Raw genomic sequence first — 21,303 nt, forward strand, 5'->3', positions numbered from 1 at the left:
TAAATCAAAATCTCAATAATGTTTGACTATTTGCTTAAACGGTCATAGAACAAAATGTATGGGGCAGAACGTACTTCCTAGACTATACAAGTAGGATTGTTTGAATAAAATATCTCTGCTTTTCCATTAGGTGAAAACTGGAAAGAAAGATTCCTTCCATCGTTCTTTATTTCATAGTTTGATACTTATTCTCTGACAGCCAAAACCTTTTGTTTACATCTCAATATATTGAATAATTGCTTTCTTTGGAGAATTACACTTTAATTAAATTAATTTCTTAGCTTTTCCTTTAAATAAGAGAAAAGCAAAAGCGAGAACGAGAGGCGACCCACAGTGGAGAACACAGTGCCAACATGCCACTTCTGTGTCAGTCCTAATAAGGTTCTTGGCAGCTTTGGTGAGAAAAGCTATTTCCCTGACCAGTGCTCATGAGGAGCACAAGGTGTTTGATGACTGGAAGTACGAAGATGAACTAATCAGAGCCCGGATTTTCACTGCACCTCAGCAAGTCTGATTCCTGAGGAGAAGCAACAGTGTGGGCCAGGGGAAGTAGCTAGCAGGGACAGCTGACAACTAATTGGATGTAGACACAGTGGAGACATTTTCCAAACAGCACTGAGCACCTGTCTCAATAATTGTCAACTGGCTAGTGTGACTGATTCTTTCCAACACCTCCTCTCAATGATGAATGAAAAGAAATAGGGCTTTGGGGGAAGTGACAGCAAAATACCTGTCTGAGAGCAGAAATGGACAGATGTCTGGCACCGGAGGGGTAGGTGGCCTAAGCTTAGCCAGGGCCATGATGTGCTCAAAGGTGATGTCCGTCTGAGTACTGGCGTTCATGAGCTGCACTTCTGGAGCCGCTCCATAGATTGGTTTACTGAGAGGCGTTCGCCTTAGCACCTGAACCACAATGGGCTCCTTGGCATTTCGAAAAGCTTCCACTGCCTCTTCATGGGTGGCCTTTGAGAGATCCTTCCCATTGACCTGTGAAGATAAAAGGACATTGCTCACCTCAGAGGAAAGAACAGAGAGGCTGCTGTGATGATTAATAAAAGGCGGGGAGGGGATGTTTGAAACAGCTCTGCTATGCATTTTGTAAAGGAATATTTAATGAGACTGACATTTATTGAACGCTTCACCAACAGGAGAAAGTGAAAGAGATAAGGAAAACAATTACTTCTGGTGTCTTCAGGATGTAAGCCATCAGAAAATGTTCACTAACACCTTCAGATAGGTAAGAATGCTAAGGAGATACTTTCTTATGATTTATCAATCTCTTGGTGGGATTTTTAAAAAGGTACTTTATTGATTTTTTTATGAAGAAAGGAAGGGAGAGAGAGAAACATTGACATCAGAGTGGAACATCGATCGGCTGCCTCTTGCACACCCCCTACCAGGGATTGAGCCCACAACCCAGCCTTGTGCCATAACTGGGAATTGAACCAGCAACCCTTCAGTACACAGGAAAATGCCAAACCAACTGAACGACGCCGGCCAGGGCTCTTGGTGAGATTTTCAACATTTACTCAAAGTCTTCCAGGCCTAAAATTTATTTTTTTTAGGATATTGTCAGATTTCTTTCATATTCATCATCTTTTTATCCAAGACCATGCTTTACCCAAGATCATGTGCATTTTATCATAAATCCTTTCTAGTCAAAGTGTGTTCTGTGGACCAGCAGCAACAGTATCACTTAAGAGATTATTAGAAATGCCAAGAACCTGGCATTACCCAGACCTCCCGGATCAGAACTGACATTTTTAAAAGGATCCCAGATGATTTATATGAGATGCATATGAAAGGAACACCGCTCTAAAACACCTCTAAGTGAGAATACTGTGTCCCTTTGGAGTCATTCTTACCTGTTTTAATGTATACTAATTAATGAAATTCCAAGGTAGCCCTAAACACAGCAGAGAAAGAGGTGACATTTGCCTTTGCCTCCAAAACTGCTTCTCAGTGGGGCCAATTGTTGACATTTAGGAGAGAAATATTATTTTTTGTGAGACTCTGTTCTTCCTGCTTATTAAGGGCCATGATGTTCCCAGCCTTTGTGGCACCCCTAACACCACACACTTTTCTGAACACCCTCTTGAGGGGCACTATAGGCCGCTCTCAAATAGTTGTCCATTTATGTCCCTGAAATGGGTCCTGATAACATAGTCTCTTAATGGGAGTTGTATTTTAATAAAGGACTATGGAATCCTGAAGTAGCTTCCCAACTCCTACCCCAAATGAATCAGTAATGCTGGCTTTTACATATAGGAAAAGATACTTGGGAACACAATACTGTACTCACAACCCCTGAAATTATACCATTTCTAGACAACTAAGACAGTGAGGCTCTGTTGACAGCTATGCACCAGGAAATCCTTAGAGATCCCTGAAAGGAAGCAAAGTGAATCACTGGGTTGCAATCGTAGAGCAATTACGACATTTGAATGAACACATTCTCTCTCCCTGAGTAGACAAAGAATATGTGTGTGCTCAGAGCAAGTGTGGGGGATTTTGGGGTAAAAGATACAATGCCAGGTAGAAAATGTCATGTCCTGTAGAGACAGGCTTAATGACCTAGAGGAGCTAATTTATTCAATGGGCCCTGAAAGAGTTAATGTGCCATCAAAAATGGAGCAACTGAGTTTCCTCACCAGCAAAATATGTCCCAGTACAATTCTTGGATCACTAGTAAGACACTTCAGCTGAAGATCTGAGTGGGTACCAACTAGCATGTACACACTCACCAATCTGTACATTCCCTCTCTGATTCTTTTCTTCATGGACTACATTTGAAAATAATCGCCAAATTTTCATTGGCACAGCCTTGATGGCACATCATAGGTCTTGATGACTATAGGCATACACGAATATGTAGACATAGGATGCCCGCAGACACACTCATCCATTCCTTGAGCTACTGTCAATGACAGGCACTCTGGGCTGAGGCCACCACTGACTTCCCTGAGGATATGTCATCAGGAGATGATAAGGGAACTTCCAGATGGAAAAGCACGACCTAAAAGCTAGCCTCTCATGTTTAGTGTTGTCATCCTCCATGTTTCATATTGTGGTCAGTATTTATAAATTCCAGGGTTATAGAAACTGATCCAGTGGCAGCTAAGACTACTCTGCCAGTTCGGAAGAATTGCCTTTTGGTCCCCAGGCTTCCCACTTCCCGGTGTCTCTTCTATTTAGTGAATATCTGCTCTAGCAAAGTATCATACCCTTCCCTCTCTGAAGAGAACTCTTGGTCACTTTATCAACTGTTTAAAACCTACTGAAACTATGCCGATAGATTACCTTTTCTTATAAGCTTTGCTAACAGTGGCAGAATGAAAGAAGACAGTGCCCTTTTAAAAATGACTTCAAGCAATATCTTAGGTTAAAGGGAGAAATAACTTGTGGCCAGGGTTTCTTCCACTCCACATATGAAATCCTACTATTGCATACATTGTGTGCCATTAAGTAGTGAACAGACAAAATACCCTTGTTCCATTTCTTCTTTAAGGTGGTCAGGTACCTTGCTTACATGTTAACCTAGTCTTGGTATTCTTTTATTTATTTGTTTTAGTGATCTTCAAAGCAAAAATAATGTCTAAAAAGTGAGTTTCTTACTGATAATGACTATTTATTTTATGTTCCTAGTAGCTACTTAGGGTTGTTTTTGCAAAATACAGAAATGTATAAAATTTCTGCAGAAACATAGAAATTACTGAGGAGTTATTTAGGCTGTGAGATCATTAGCTCTTATTGTAATGGTTAGTATATGCTGACCATATTATCATCCATCCTGCAAGATCAATAGCTATTGATCTTAAGACCTGTACATTCATTCATTTACAATCATGGCATTTATATACAATTTGGGAGGGGGGGGCGTTAGGGACAATCAAATACAATCTTGAAAAGGGATAGTCAATGTAATCACTAATATCTTACTTTCTCATTGGGGAATGCTCTGTTCTTCCAGTTATTATGTAGCTGACCTCTATTTTCATAAGCTGTTTAATAACTCTCAAAGTAAAGAAGTCTATGACCTTTAAAAGCTCTACTGCCTCATGTGCTTCCTTAGAAAATGTAAGCACTGATAATACAAAACACTCTTTTTTTCTTTCACTTCACTTGAAGTTCATCAACATACCGTTAGCCTACCAAAAGGTCACCACTTTATAAATTATGCCTTTCACAACAGAAAAAAAGAATAGCTTAATTGGGGTTTTCTGGCAGTGGCTTTGCTCAGTTATCATCAGTTATAGGTAGGGAAAAGAATAACATTGGGAGAATATCTAAAATTTTAATGTTATAGACAAATTTTGTAGCAAGTTAACAAATAAGATAATAGCAAAAGTTCATTTTTTCCAAATGGTGAGATCCTAAACCAACAAGGTATTTGATATTTCATGGTGCCATATATTTTTTTCCATCATGTCCTCTGGCTCCCTCCTTCCTTTGTTTTCTCTTTCTCTTCTTTCTGCCTTACTCTCTTCGTCTCAGTCTAAATTATGGTTTTGTATTTGCCACATATAATTTTTATGCATTTTGTGAAGTGAGACTGGAGATAGAGAAGCCCTCTATTAAAGGTGTGCCATTTAATACAGGTACTTAAGGGTGTAGCCCCAAACTTTTCAAGGTGCCCAGTGAAGGGAGGGAAGCTCTTTTGCTAGAAGAGTCCAGGGAAGTTGACTTCAGGAGGAAAAGATGATGAAGAGGGTTGGGAGCAAAACTGGTGAGAGGAGATAAAAGGCAATTTGAAGATTAAAAAAGAAATACCCATTGTATTATAGGGTTTGAGTTTGAAGTTTATTTGCATAGAGGTTTCAAGAGGGCTGGGAATTTTAAAAATATTTTTTATTGATTTTTAGAGAGAGAGAAAGGAAGAGAGAGATAGAAACATCAACGAGAGAGAAGCATCATCAATTGGCTGCCTCCTGCACATGCCCTACTGGGAATTGAGCCCACAACCTGGGCATGTGCCCTGACCAAGAATGAACTGGTGACCTCCTGGTTCCTGGGCCAATGCTCAACTGCTAAAATGCACCTGCTGGGCTGGAAATTTTATTTGAGCATGGTCTAGAGCAGTGGTTCTCAACCTTTCTTATGCCGTGACCCTTTAATACAGTTCCTCTTGTTGTGGTGACCCCCAACCATAAAATTATTTTTGTTGCTACTTCATAACTGTAATTTTGCTACTGTTAATGAATCATAATGTAAATATCTGTCTTTTCCGATGGTCTTAGGTGACCCTGCTAGTGGTTCTCAACTGCTCTAGAGCCTAAGACCATCGGAAAACACAGATATTTAAATTACGATTCATTAACAGTATTCATTAACAAAATTACAGTTATGAAGTAGCAACGAAAATAATTTTATGGTTGGGGGTCACCACAACACGAGGAACTGTAATAAAGGGTCGCAGCATTAGAAAGGTTGAGAACCACTGGTCTAGAGAATGATACTTTTTCTAAAGTGGTTGTTAAATGGAATGGGTGAGGCGATAGAGAGTCATAATCAAGATGAGGAGTATATGAGATAATTCCCTCTATCACTATAACATCTGGAATTTGGATGACTGTGGCCAAAACTGATTTGGTTCTCCTGCTACCAAGCAACAAGAGTAAAACTGAAAAGACTCAGGTGATGGATATTTGATAAGAGGCCAGGGTCCCAGAGTGGGATGACTGGACTCTGAGATGGTGATTAAACCACCTGACTTAGATAAGTAAGAAACCAGGCATGTTTATGCATATAGAGGTAATTAGAATTAGCAACAGCATAAATGAGGGAAGGAAGATACCAATGACAGGAATTCTAGAATAAATAGAGGCATGTGGTTCTTCTTCTAAGAAAGGACAATTGAGATTTAAAACAAGGAGAAAGACAGGGCTATGATTACACTGTAAGGTATATAAATGGTGGGTCACTATATTGTACGCCTAAAACCAATATAATATTGTATACCAACTATATTTAAATAAAAAATATAAAAATAAAAAGGAGTAGTTTTAATCATGTCAGTCTTGAAGCAGTTATAAGGCATTCAGATAAACTAACAAATACAAAATTGGTGAATTAAAAAAATATTTGATCATGGAAAACCATTTTCCATTTGTCTGGGTAAGCTAGTTGCCTGGCACCTGGGGAATCCAGACCTCAAGGGAAGCTACAACCCCACACACCAGGAAAATGAAGCTACAGGTTCTTGCACTTATCAATGCAGGTAAGCTGAAAAATATACTTTTAACAGATATGAAAAAAGTAAGTGTCTGATTTCTAAAAAATTACTACTTTCCATTCTATGATAGGGATAAGTGGATAGAAGAAAAGTAGGTACTTTTCTGCAATCAATACAAAAGAAGGGTGAATACATTTGTTGTGGCAGATGGACTAATTAATACATAAGCAACTTGTGAATGTTAAGTGAAGACTATAGCCTTTCTTATGTAAAGCATATCACAGCAATGTTTGATGAAGCTTCTGTTTAATGAACAATCTACCCTTTCGGTTAAATTGCAAAATCTGGGCCACTCATCAACAACCTCCCAAGAGTGACTGGTGGCCTCAGCTTGAATACGAGCTGTTCTGCTTGGATTATTCCTCCAAATCTAGCGTCATGCAAAATTTTCTTGAGTATCAGAAAACAAACAGGCTTTCTTTTCCCCTTTGAAGTGCAAATAAGTACATGAATAACTGAGTCACCCCGGTGAGTTGCCATTTCTAGAGTCAGCTGTTTGGGAATGATGAGGATTTCCAAATCTCTATGCCTCTAATGATAAATAGGTATTTTTAAGCATCTATGCATTTCATGGGAGAATTATGTGTAATAATATTCAACAGAAGCATAAAAAAGCAAGGATTGTATGCAATCAATATAACCCAATTTCAAATTAAGAATACAGTATATGGAAAGCACTTGAATATTGTTTTTTATATGATTACAAATTTTATACATTCAGTTCTTTATTTATTTTCAGCTTTATTGAGGTATAGTTGACAAACAAAATTGGGAGTTATTTAAAGTTCTAAAGTCCTGTGGTCTTTAACTTAGGGACTATTTTTTATATGACTGGTAATATTTAAACACAAGTAGACCTCATTACATGTCACCCTATGAATGTTGACAATGGAAGGGACTACCTTGTCTGTAGTATATCAGTTCTGGACTGAAAAGCTGGGGAAGGAATATAATTTTCTTTTTTGCATAAATCAGAAAAATAGCTAGTGTATGGAGTTTCCTTCTTGACCTCAGCAGATAAACTGAGCTGATAGTGTTAATTCAGATTTAGGAAATTATCTGAATCCTGGTTTGTGTAGATTTGCAGTCTACATGCAATATTAACTAAATCAAATAGCTTTTCAGTTTCACATGTATACATAGGCTTTCCCCACTCTTTTCAGCATCCATTAGTTAGTTATTGAACTTTGTAAACTGGCATTGAAACATTGCAACACTGTTTTGTTCTACCAATTTTATAAACTTACAGTGCAATACATGTTATTTTTCAGAGACAAACCAAAGGTTAATTTCTCAAGGTTCTTGCTGCCTGCTTTAGCAGCCTTTGGAGGATCTTTTATATACATTTGTAATAGATGAAAAATAAAACATTGCAAATCTTTTTACTTTTCTTTCTTTTTTAATGTTTAAACCATGTACCAAGTTTTTGGTCCAAATCATGTAAAATAAGTTAAACTTAAATTGCATTCTATTAACCAATATGAGTGTATTTCTGTAAGCATAGTTATATTGAAATAAAGTTTTAAAAAGCAAAATAAATAAATAAATAAATAAAGTGTGCAGCTCATGGTGATTTGATATACGTATATATTGTAAAAGAAATCCTGTTATCTAGTTAATTAACATTTTCATACCTCACATATTTACCCTTTTGTGTGTGTGTGTGTGTGTGTGTGTGTGTGTGTGTGGAAACATTTAAGTTCTACTCTCTTAGCAAATTTCAATTATATAATACTAGAGGCCTGGTGCATGAAATTTGTGCACAGGAGCCGGGGGTGGTCCCTCAGCCCAGCTTGCACCCTCTCGAAATCTGGGACCTAACTGCTTGCCTGCCTGCCTGATCACCCCTAACTGCTTGCTGGGGCAGCTGGCCGGGGTGAGGGGCCGTGGTTTTTCTGGTCTCTGGTCATTCTGGTCGTTCCACCATTTCTGTCACTGGGCCTTTATTATATAGCATAGTGTTATTGACTATAGTCAACAATATTTTACATATCATCAGACCTGAGTATTGTCATTCTGATTGGGCATGACAGTTTACAAGCTCTCCCACCCTTACAAATAACTGGAGAATTAATTTTGATTAAAGTCCCTTGTGAATGCTGATCAAATTTTCTACATGATAATTAGGGAGGTTTGCAAAAACATGGCCTAGTAATATTTTATAGAAGGAGGAAACTATTTAGATTGTTACTAAAATGTTTGGTATAAAAGAGAAATATAAAATGACCTGAACCCTATATTTATTAAAACACTTGTCATATATAACCTTTAAATTAATTTTAAGGAATTTCAGCATATTTGTTCCTAAGCATTGATATATTTGATTCTATGTGGACATCTGTTATATAAATTGAGCATAGCACATTGTAAAAAGTATTTAAAGTCAAAAAACTTCACAGATTAAAAATTGCGCAAAATTATATGAAGAAAACCTAGTTAGAGATCGACGAAAATTAATTTTGACCTTTGAAAATGTTTTCAATGAACAAAACTATCACGGGTAGGTTTGTGATCATTATGTAATTTTAGAAAGTAAGAGCATAAGAAGTGTTAGAAAATGTTAGCTTGCATTAAACCGAAAGTCTGTATAGTCCAGGGTTCTGCTATTACTGGATTTTGGGGAAGAAACTATGGTAAATATCCCATGTGATGCAATGAGCAGACTTATCCAAAAGTGATCCTGCGGTTCCTTTTAGCTTGTCTGGACTGGGGGGGACCTGTAGCTTCATTTTCCTGGTCTGTGTTTGTGTGGTTGTGTCTTCCTCTGTGCTCCAGATTCCCCAGGTGCCAGGCGGTTAGCTTTCCCAGACAAATGGAAATAACTGACTTCTACTCCAGGCAGCTTGAACCTCAGGTAGTCTGTTTCCTTACTGACAATGTTGCCATAAGAAGAGAGAGCAACAGCAGAGGGATGGGGTCCCTTCCCTGGAATACAGACCCACTGCATGTCCAGCAGCTTCAAGTCCCATGCACGACTATGTTGCTGACTCCTGACTTATATGTTTCGCCAATAAAGATTGTTCCCTAACCTATAATTCATGACCTTGTGGGATTTGCTATTATTAACCATATGTGACATAATACACACTGGCAAGCTAAAGACTTGAATATATTAGAAATGTTTACATATACAACAGTAATGAATTGAAGACTCCCAGTAACCCAATGAGATATTAAGACAGCTTATTATTACATTTAGTTAATTGATTGTGACACAGGTCACTACAGAAGGATAGTACGCTGCCTCCCCGTCTCTTTCATAGGACACTTTGATGGTATAGGGACTCCCAAATTCACGCAAGACTTCAACTTTTCTTACTTTTTCTTTTTTTCTTCAAATTATAAGAGAAAGGAAGGTTATTTAAAAAGTTATAGAGGTAGTAGAAGTCAGCCAGCGAGCTGCGTGGGCTCAGGAAACAAGTGACAGAGGTCGAAGGAGGGCCCTGGGAGCTTAGGGGAGAAAAAGTCCATGGTGAGAGCCTGGGGTAAGAAAAGGGGGAAGGGAAAGGCAGGGACCTGCTCCTGAGAGGGAGAGGGGGCTCAGCTTTTCTTATTAAGATGCTATAGACCCATAATTTGTAAGTTTACCAAAACTGTCTTGAACCAATTTATAATTTTGGTTGTAGGAATTCTTGGGGATACATCTTCCACAATTGCTTTCCCCCCCTATTATCTTTTCTTTCTTTTATTTTTGTATTCCTCCTTTTGTATTTTCGGTTTCTTTTCTTCTTTCCACTGCCACAGTCTTCTCTTCTAAATTTTCCCATTGGGGATTTAACAAATTTGAGAAGTGTCTATTTATATAAATTTTTTCTGTTATTAAGGGACAGGTTATGATATTGTTTTGATTCTTACTGAGGGAAATAAAGTATACACAACATAGTTTCATTTACCTCTTTATAAATACATTTATTTCCCCTCACCTTACTAAATGAAATGGAAGTTTCTCCTGTTTGGCCCATGAACTGGTGGTTCCTGGTTTGCCCCCAGATGTACCTAGCTCTGTGCCCCGGATGCTGACCACTGTACACTGCATCACCAGGCTTCCTGTTTTATAACTTTTGTTTGGTTCAGCCAGTGGTAAGAGAGCTAGTATTCTGTGCCTTTACCCAGCCCCCTCACACCTGGCTTTCAGGATCCCAACTCTTACTAGGTTCACACTTCCCTCTCACCTGTCCCCTTCTGGTCTATGGGTAGCAAGGGCATCTCCTTCTATTGCTATTCCCTACATTCTTCCTCTTAACTCTGCTCACACCTCTCTAAGTTGTTCAGTCATTATAATGTCTTTAATTAACCTCCCTAAGTGTGCCTTCCATTTCCTTCTGGAACCCTGCCTGATACAACTACACATGAAACTCCTCGATTTACACAATAGCAACAAAAATATGATAAAAGCTGAAAGTTACCATCTTTACAAATTACCTATACTAGCAAAATTAGTTGCATCAAAAATATAATTTCTAGTTTCTCAAATTTAGCAAAAATTACAGATTTTTAAGGGAGAACTAAAATATAACTTTTATTAAGATCATATAGCAAATTTAAAGTATCCAGATACTTGACGTGTACAGATATTTTGTAGACTATTCCTCAATTTGCCTTTGTCTAGTGATTCTTCTTGATTAGAGTCAGGTTATGGATTTTTGGTAGGAATGCTTAGAAGTTGTGTTGTATCTTTCTCAATCTATTCTATAAGAAAGCTAGTAATACAAATTTGTCCATTACTGATGATGTTAACCTTTATGACTTAGACAAAGAGAGGAGGAAAGTGAGAATGAGAGTGAGAAGGAGAAGGGGGTGAGGGAGGGAGGGAGGGAGGGAAAGAGGGAGAGAGAGAGAGAGAGAGAGAGAGAGAGAGAGAGAGAGAGAGAGAGAGACTGAATAATGTAAATGTAAAATGTTAAAATTTGGGGACTCTAAATGAATAGTATTTGAGAATTCTTTGTACTATTTCTGCAATTTTTGATAAGAATAAACTTGTCAAAATAAAATGTTCAAATTTTTGTTATATTTGTTGTTAGCTTAGAATGGATGTGTGTTGTAATGATAGAGTTCATAATAATTATGAGAAATTGACAGATATAGAGCTTCCTCAGAGTATGTTTCTGTATTTGCATATCTCTAGAGAAACAAATCACTACTCTGCACTGATGTCTTCTTTTTTCATGAGTGAGACCCACACATACATCCCTACAGCAAAAATCACAGAGATTGGTATCACCAACTTTATCACTGTCATAACAATTCATCTTCTGAATATCACCTGAAATCCTGTTCTCCTCCAAGCTGAGCTATTTAAAAAGATAGATGGCTGCCTTCTGGCTAATTGTGGGAGTTCTTTCATTACTATAAAAAGACTTTTTATATCTCAAGTGACTCTATAAGCAGTGAATAATGTCTTTGGAGAGAGTCCACTGATGAAATGGTAGGATAACAACTACTCACTGACCTTTTACTTCCTAAGATAATACTAAGCTGATGTGGCTGATTATTAATAAACCTATCCATCGAGTTTTGACATATCAGATCCAAGTATGTTAAACTGAATGAGAAATTCTCAGGGAGACAACATTTTCTGCACCGGGCCTGAGGGTGTAACAACGTAAGGCATATATAGGGCAAATGCTGTTAAAACAAACTCAAACTGTTTCATTGGGAAGAAACTTAATTGAAATAAAGCAACCCAGATATTCTTTGAAAGATTACTATAAGCAGTATTAGTAACTGAGAACTTGGACAGAGTTATCCATTTTTCATAGCCACTGTACAAGAGGAAATGTGCTCTTAGCCCCTGGACAAGATCTCTTGGTCCCATTTTTGTTACAAGAGCCTATATGAATATCAAGAGCGTAACCCTGGCTCTTAGCCACACTAGCACAGTGCCAAAGAAGTGCTAAAAATAACTACCTGATAATGGAAGGAATAAAGGTGTTCCACACAATATAAATTTCCACACAGTTACTAATAAGAGACTCTGATATATTGAATTATTTGTAACAGGGAATCTGTCAAAACAACATCAAAGGTGCTAAGGACATCTTCACCAGAGGTTGGCTGTATCCTATCTATAAGAGTGATCTCCTGCTGTACCATTTAAATACTTCTGTGCAAAAGACATTAAATGATAGGAAACTGCTTTTGTTTTGTGCTATAGGTTAAGGGCCCCAAAACATGTGTTACATACCTGACAACAAATACGTGTTAAATAAATTTCCATATATTTCTCTATCAAGATGCACATTTAAATAAATGCAATTGGACTTTTCATTATAGCTCTCTGTGTTTACAGGCTGACTGTGTCCTTTCACTACATAGCTCTGTTTCATAGCCCAGTTATCCATGTTATTCCTTTCACTTAAATATATTGTATAAATGATTTGAGTGGCAAGCAAAGGCATCAAGTGTGCTAGTAAGACCTCCCCACTGACTATTCAATGTTGTTGTTTTTAAAAAATATGCTTTTAATTAAAGGAGAGGGAATGAGAGATATTGGTAATACTATCCTAATATATGAAAAGCCAGGGGCCGTCACAACTGAAACAACCGGATGGATGACTGAACACAGGCTGCATGGGGTGACAAGGCTGGCAGGGGGGTTAGTGAGGGACGACCAAACAACTGAACAGCAGGCTGCGTGGGGTGACAAGGCTGGCAGGGGGGTTAGTGAGGGACAACCAAATGACTGAACAGCAGGCTGCGTGGGGCAACCAGGCTGGCAGCGGGGGCAGTTGGGGGCGACCAGGCCAGCAGGGGGCAGTTAGGGGTGACCAGGCCGGCAGGGGGGGGCTGTAAGGGGCAACCAGGCTGGTGGGGGGCAGTTAGGGGTGACCAGGCCAGCAGAGGGGGGCAGTAAGGGGCAACCGGGCCAGTAGAGGGGGGCAGTTGGGAGCAATAGGTCAGCAGGGGTGGCAGTAAGGGGCAACCAGGCTGGTGGGGGCAGTTAGGGGCGACCAGGCCGGCAGAGGGGGCAGTTGGGGGTGACCAGGCCAGCAGGGGGGCAGCAAGGGGCAACCAGGCCAGTGGGGGGGGCAGTTAGGGGTGATCAGGCTGGCAGGGGGGCAGTTAGGGGCAATCAGGCAGGGAGGCAGGTGAGCAGTTAGGAGTCAGCCTCCCTGAATTGTGAGAGGGATGTCTGACTGCTGGATTGGAGAGGGTGCAGGCTGGGCTAAGGGGACCCCCTTCCATGCATGAATTTTGTGTACCGGGCCTCTAGTCAACAATAAAATATATTAAAATATGCTTTTATTAATTTCATATAGGAAGGGAGACAGAGAGAGATATAGAGACATCAATCATAAGAGAGGGAGAGAATCATCCATCAGCTGCCTCCTGCATGCCCCCTACTGGGGATTAAGCCCAAAACCCAGGAATGTATCTTGATCAGGAATCAAACCATGACCTACTGGTCCATGGGTTGACGCTCAACCAATAAGCCACATTGACCAGGCCCATTCAACATTTTAATATAAAAGAACACAAATGTGGGACTCATCTGGAACTGGAGTATCAACACAGATCGTAACATTAGCTATGTGACTTTAAGTTATTCAAACTCTCTGAGCCTCCTTTTCTTCATTTGAAAAAGATGGTAACACCCACTCACAGAGTTGTGGATTGTGTCACATAAATAACACAACTAAGGCAGCTAACAGAGTTCTATGATTTTTACTCATGTTTCCTTCCTTCCCTTCCTCCCTTCCTGAGGAACTCCTAATGACAGAGACTAGACAATTCTCTGGGGATACACGTTAATACCTGTTCTTACAGTGCTGGTAGTGACAGTGACAATACCAGTTAGCACCGAGTGAGCTTTTACAAAGTGCCAGAAGCTGAGCAAAGCCTTGGCTTATATTATCTCAATCACACTCAAGAACAATCATGTGAGGTGAGAATTTTATCTCCATTTGAAAGTTGGAGGCTAAGGAACAGAAGGTGTAACAGGATGAGCAAGGGAAGGCACCTGCTCTCAGGATCCTCTAGGGAAAAATAACATACCCATCTATAATTGGAAGCAAACCTGTAAACAACTGAAATACAGATACTAACAGAGTTCCGGGGAGCTCACAGGGCTAACTCTGCCTGGGAGTACTGAGATTTGACTCCAGAATGTGACATTTCAGGTGGTTCTTAAAAGATGAAGAGTTTCATAGGTTGTAAAGATTGGAGAAAGGAAAGGAATCCTAGGGAAAGGCTTAAAAGAGTAGGTCTTCTGAGAACCAGTGAGAGATCTGGTGTGACCGAGTATGGAGGGCTTTGGGGAAGCACTGGAATAAGAGGCTTGAAAGGAGGCTTGGATACAGGTTCCAATGCCCTCAATGGGCCATGGTAAGGTATCTGTTTTAAAAAACACCTTTTATCTGAAAAGTAGCATGATCTCATTTATGCTTTGGGAAGATAACTCTGAAGGCTGTGGTGAGAAGTAGTTGAATGGAAGCAGGAAACCCCCACAGTTACAAGACAAAAATGGTTAGTGCCTACATCAAGACAGAGACAGCATTCTGGCCCATCTGGAGGAGGGGAGAGGATTGTAAGATGGCATGCTGATGCTCTCATTCACATGTATACCAATGGGACCTTCCCAGTTGGCATATTTTCCACAACAGCCTAACCCCAGTTTCCATTCCAATGAATTAAATACACACTGTGCAGAAATAGAAGCTGTAAAAGTTGAATTTTAAGTATAAAGGCATTCCACATAGATGTGCCCATCCCCTGTAGATTTATATTTTCAGTGATGATTTTAATTTCAATGTTCTGAAACTCTGCGAGTCTAGTCAGCACCCACCTAACCAAGTGAGCATTTGTCTCACCATTAAAAAACACACACTCTCTCCCTCTTTTTCCCTTTCTCTCTCTTTCTCTCTCTCTCTCTCTCTCTCTCTCTCTCTCTCTCTCTCTCTCTCTCGCTTACACACACACACACACACACACACACACACACACACACACACACACAGACGCACAAACACTTTTATACTTTCTATGGTCTGCCACCTGAATCATTTATAGCTTGTGTGGGATATGAACTGAGAAAAGTATTTTACCCAAGTGAATATATAGTAGTTTTAGAACATGAGGATTAACAGGAGAAAGTAGAACTTACATAATATATAATTCTTTCAATACCAGTATCTCTAATCTAGTGCCTAGAAGATGAAAGCTATTTCATACCAGTTTGAAAGGACAGGACAAAATCTGAACAAATAGACATCACCATAGGAGACATGGGAGGTTTAAATCATTTTAACAATCAATTCTGCCATCTGAATTCATTCTGACTCTCGTAGGGCTCAGTGGAGGACATTAAACTAGTAAAAAGGCCAAGCTCCCAGGGTTATTCACAAGCTTTTACACCAGCAATTAAAACCACTTGAATTTGTGCCCATACCTTGCTAACACCACACTTCCAACTTCCTCAAATTCATGGGTTTTGAAAAATAATTTTTAATTCTATATTTATAAACAGATTGCTGCCTAACTCAAAAGATGAAGTTAATGCATTTAGAAGAGCTACTGACACTACTTTATTTTAAACTAGTGACCCGGTGCATGAAATTCATGCACATTAAAAGGGAATTAATTAGAGGAAATATTTTAATATTGCTATTTGCCCTTTCTCTATAATAGAAGTGTCAGAGATGAAAGAAAATTAGTAAAATTTATATGAAAATATTCCTTCTGTCAGAGTCTGGGGTACGTCACAGGAACCAGAGTCAAGTCCCCGCCCACCCACATGTGCCTCGAAATCAGGTGAGACCCAGACCCAGCTGGCCCCACCCCCATTGGGCTATATCCAGCCCCGGCCAGCCCCACCCCCATCAAGCCCCACCAGGTGAGGGTTGCAGCCTCAGGTCCCCCGGCCTGGCACCAGGTGCGTGGCCTGATGTCCCTTGGCCTGGGCCAGGGCAGGGGGCATGCCTTGAGGTCCCTGTCAAGCCCTGCCAGGCACGGGGTGAGGCCTGAGGTGCCCCGTCAAGCCCCGCCGGGCCAGGGACATGGCCTGAGGTCCCCCAGCCTGGTGCTGGGGTGGGGGGGCATGGCCTGAGGTCCCCTGTCAAGCCCCACTAGGCGGGGGGTGCAGCCTCAGGTCTCCTGCCCTGGCCCAGTGACACACAGTCTCAGGTCCCTGCTGATTGCTCATTAAGGCTCGTTACAGGAACTCGGCCTCCTCTGTGGGCATAGCCATCTTGTGTTATGGAATCCCTGCCTCTGCTGTGGGCATAGCCATCTTGTGTTACGAAATCCCTGCCTCCTCTATGGGTGCAGCCATCTTGTTATGATGTTACGGTCAATTTGCATATCCCCTCTTTATTCGATAAGATAGTTGGAATTTGCCCCAGTAATTTCACTGACTTGATGGTCTCTAAGTGCACCTTGAAATGCATAATCTATCTATATATAAAAGCCTAAGCGACCGAACAACCAAACAACTGGACGACCGAAAGAATGAAAGACCAAACGCCAGTCAACTGGTTGCTGTGATGCACACTGACCACCAGGGAACAGATGCTCAACACAGGAGCTGCCCCCTGGTGGTCAGTGTGCTCCCACAGCAGGAGTGCTGCTCAGCTCACCAACCCCTCCCGGCAGCAGCCACTCCCTCCCTCCCTCAGTAGTCCCGTAGGTCCAATCTCCAGAGAACGGGCCAGGCACCGATGGACCGGCGCTGCTGGCATAATCCCAACAGTGCCGCCAGTCTCTTGGAAGTTGGCTTTAGGCACTACAGCCACTTACCCTCCCTAGATGCTCCACAAGGAAGAAACGATATAAAAGCTGCCGCCAGGTGGCTCCCGACATCCAGCACGAATGTCAGCGGGATGGATCCGGATCCTGGGATGGCAAGGGCATCCCACCACCTGCCTAGAGGGCCAACTGCATATCACGCCCCCCCAACCTCTCGGGACAAGCACCAGATGCACGGCTCATGGCTGGTGAGTGCCATTGCAGCGGCATGAGCCTCGCCTCATCAGAACTGACTGGGTGTGAGCCTGCAGCAGGCGCAGTGGGCCAGGATGAGCAGGAGCGGCCGGCAGGAGCGACAGGCAACGTGTTGGCCTGCAGGTTTTGGCCCAATCCCCGCAGGCCACCCCAAGGGACCCCACCCATGTACAAATTCATGCACCGGGCCTCTAGTAAAGATATAAAAAATTTGTTGAAACATTTACTATGTGCTACATACTCTTCCTAGTACTATAAGCTACTAGAGGCTCAGAAATTATCAGATTCATCCTACAGATAAACAAACCACATCTTAATAGCTTAGCAACTTATTCAAGATCACACAACTACCAAGTGAAAAATAAACCCAATATCTTTCTACAAATTCCTATTAATTCTTTTCTAAACATCAATAGGCAATTCAGCATAGAAACTCTAAAAATTGGATGAGAGATTGGTGGGAAGTTTATTCTTCTATTTTCTTTTATGAAATTGTTGATAAAATTACAATTAAGCAGTGAAACAACTGTGGGCATTCATAAGTATGAATGGATTACTGTCTCCACCTGTGCTCCAGGATAAGAAAATTCCAGTTGAAAAGTGAAAAAATGTTCCTGTAAAATGTGTTAGACAAGATGCTATGCAACAACTCCTCAGTTCTAAAAATCTATTTTTAAAAAGTATGCATAGCCTGGCCAGCATGGCTCAGTGGTTGAGCGTCAACATATGAAGCTGGAGGTCAAGGTTTGATTTCCTGTCAGGGCACATGCCCAGGTTGTGAGCTTGACCCGCCAGTAGGGGGCATGCAGGAGGCAGCTGATCAAGGATTCTCTCTCATCATTGATGTTTCTGCCTGTCTCTCCCTCTTCCTTCCTCTATGAACTAAATAAAAATGTATTTTTTTTTTTTAAATATGCAGCCCTAACTGGTTTGGCTCAGTGGATAGAGCGTCGGCCTGCAGACTGAAAGGTCCCAGGTTCGATTCCGGTCAAGGGCATGTACCTTGGTTGTGAGCACATCCCCAGTGGGAGGTGTGCAGGAGTCAGCTGATCGATGTTTCTCTCTCATCGATGTTTCTAACTCTCTATTCCTCTCCCTTCCTCTCTGTAAAAAATCAATAAAATATATTTTTTAAAAAAGTATGCACAGGCATGGATAACCACTTTTCCTTATACAACCCCTGAAGTTACTTAAAATTTTGGTAAAGGACCCTCGCCCCACCCACAGACAGGCCTTTATTTTCTATAAGTGAATAAGGTAAAGCTCAGATGAGAAGGTGGATGAAAAACCTGTCAATTTGTTATAGAACTTTTACCATAAGATTCCTAGTTTAAGGCCCTGCCCCGCCCTGCTCACATGTGATCTGATATTGTTATTGTTGAGATGAGATGCAAGAAGTTCCTAAGGGGAAAAGGCCACCCGGGTTCTCTCCTGCTTTGACTTCAGCGGACACAGTCACAGTGGAGGGGTTCACACAAAAAGAACTTCTCCAAAACGGCAGCTGGACTGTACGGAGAGCTGCAGCCAACTCCAAGCTCTGGGTTTATCTGAGTGCATGCGTGTTCAAGTACACACCAGTGTTTGGGGGGGGGGGCACTTCTTGAAAACTACTTTACATGCCTCTATGTCTCCTTTGGGAAGCAAATAAGAGCAACAGAGTGAGTGTGACTGCAGATGGAGTCATCATCTTCCTAAATGTAATTTGCCACACACGTTTTTCTATATGAATACTGTTCATTTTACTTCACTTTGTTTGGAAGAATGGACAAGAGGGACTACTTTTTATAAACAATTGCCATCTGCATGCTTTTGAAATAGTTTTTGGCAGATAAAACCATCCTGCCAAGGCCCAGTAAAAGCTCTTCATTGTTCCATGTCTGCACAAATTACCTTGCATCTTCCATGATTTTATGTACATTTAATCACTAAAGATTAATTACATGGCATACGGAAACCAGTGAAACACTGAGGAGATAACTTCACTTTAAGTGCACATGCAGCTAACTTGTGGCTTTTTAAAACAATTTTAATTAAAAGTACTAGAAGAATCATTGGGCTGAAAATATTAGGAGCTCTGGGACGGATGAGCTTAGCATAGCTAATTAATTGTATATTTAATCACAGCAGCCTTTGGCTGTAATTAATAATCTATTTTCCTCTGGTAATAAATATTGTAGTTCTGTAAAACAGAATTTATAATTTCCAGAATGCCATATGCACAGAGGAGAGGGACAGAAATCAAGCATTTCCACACCAGCTTTCGAGCCGAGGTGGATTCTGTTTATTTTTTAGAGAGGATGTTTTCTATATCTTTCATTCGTTTTAAATGTCATCTCACAGTGGCAGCTTACAAATAGCTATCCCAGAGTGACTTAGACATTTCAAAGGTGTAAAGAATAATCCCAAAAGAGTGGCTAGTAGAATGCTAAATGCAGTCTGATTTTTCTTGCACCATAAATATCTTATACTTTAACTTTAGGTAGCTCTATCTTCATATGAATGCTAGGGTGGTGAGATGCTGCATGAAACAGTTCCTTCTGTTCATTTCCTTTTAAATGGCAGAGTGAGACTCAGAGATTTCCACCACCTGCAGGCTGGTAAAATGCTCAAATCACACAGCCACGTTTAAACACCCTCTTCTCATGATAGCTTTTACTCTGAGCGCCAAGTGTGCACACACGGGCACACACAGACACAGCACACACCCTTTCTGCTCTTGGAGAATCCATGCCAAGCATAGCACAGTTTTGTTCTTATGACCCTGTGCTTAATTTTTGTGAGAGAAACTCTCTAATGGGAGGTTGTCAGATGCTTTTCATATGATCCAAGATTACTTTCTTCCTGCAAGCAAGATTGAAATACCAAGAGTTTTGCATATAAAGGAGATAACAATATATTAATCTTAGAGGATAGGCTTTTCCCATATTTTAAAGATATTTTAATAAGAGAAATTTAATTAAATATCAGTTTGCTATTGCCATTTTTTCTTTACTTTTATTATTATTATTATTTTTCATTTCTTCCCCATTGACATCTCCCACCACACACACATGCCCTCACCCCCCTAGTGTCTGTTCCATTGGTTATGCTTATATGCATGCATACAAGCCCTTTGGTTGATCTCTTATTCCACCCCTTCCCCTGCCTTCCCTCTGAAGTTTGACGGTCTGTTCGATGCTTCTCTGTCTCTCTCTGGATTCTTTATTTTTTTACACCACCACTTTACCCCCCCATACCCTCTCTCACATCCACCCATACCCCTCCCCTCCAGCTATTCCTGTTTTATATTTTTAAGATTTTTTTACAGTAATGTGTAGAAGTTACAGGTTGTTGAGTAAATAAATATTTAGCTGAAAAATGTTTTAAGATCATGGAGAACACACATTTTTTGTATGCATCTGATACAATTGCTTATATGCTAATCAATTCATGGACAAAGTTCTATTTTTCTGGGGGTTATGTGGTCTTCATATGAATATGTATGAAAGAAAAAGATATGAATTAGATTATTAGAATTATATCAAGTAAAAATATTTTTATTCAGTCTATTCTGGGCATCAGTAAAGGTCTAGGAACGAGACAAAGAACAGAATAAAATATGGTAGTGAATGTGCAAGTTTCTTGAAAGCCATCATTAATATCATGTAATCAAAGTAGTTCTTATCAAATACATTATAACATGCATTTCCAATGAGAACAAAAGTGCTAAAGACAATTGTTTAAAAATTGCACTGGTCTTTTCTGTTTAGAATTGTGTCTAGTTTACCATTCCTGACAATGCCTCTCCCAATGTCCCACTAAAATGATCTATGAAAGCAAAGGGAAAAACTTTTCACCTGGACAGTGAAAGACAGCATTCACATTACTTTATTTGTCCCAATTCTCACAGAATTTTTTACTTACTGATTGAACCAAACTAACAATTTAGACAACTTTCTTTGATAACATGGACATGTGGAGTGTGAGTGAGAGAATGAGTGTGTGTGTGTGTGTGAGAGAGAGAGAGAGAGAGAGAGAGAGAGAGAGAGAGAGAGAGGGAGAGATTTAGCAGTTACCAACTGGACACTCAGAAAAATAAAGTGGCAGATACACCCTCGATCTGTAGGGAAACCTGGCAGTGTCCATGCTCTCTC

The 21,303-nt window shown here is 40.4% G+C and overlaps 1 protein-coding gene across 4 annotated transcripts in view; it reads right to left on the reverse strand.

Moving 5' to 3' along the window:
* The window catches only part of PDZRN4 (PDZ domain containing ring finger 4), a gene marked incomplete at its 5' end in the record, with an annotated part of 372,119 nt that overhangs the window by 70,331 nt on the left and 280,485 nt on the right, over positions 1-21,303 (reverse strand). For all 4 annotated transcript variants that reach the window (XM_080662757.1, XM_080662756.1, XM_080662755.1 and 1 more), the window contains one exon: positions 731-987. In XM_080662757.1, coding sequence (XP_080518883.1) covers positions 731-987 — 257 coding nt within the window. The remainder of the gene's footprint in view (positions 1-730; positions 988-21,303) is intronic.

Source organism: Plecotus auritus (assembly GCF_963455305.1).
Source record: "Plecotus auritus genome assembly, chromosome: 3".
Classification (NCBI taxonomy): domain Eukaryota; kingdom Metazoa; phylum Chordata; class Mammalia; order Chiroptera; family Vespertilionidae; genus Plecotus; species Plecotus auritus.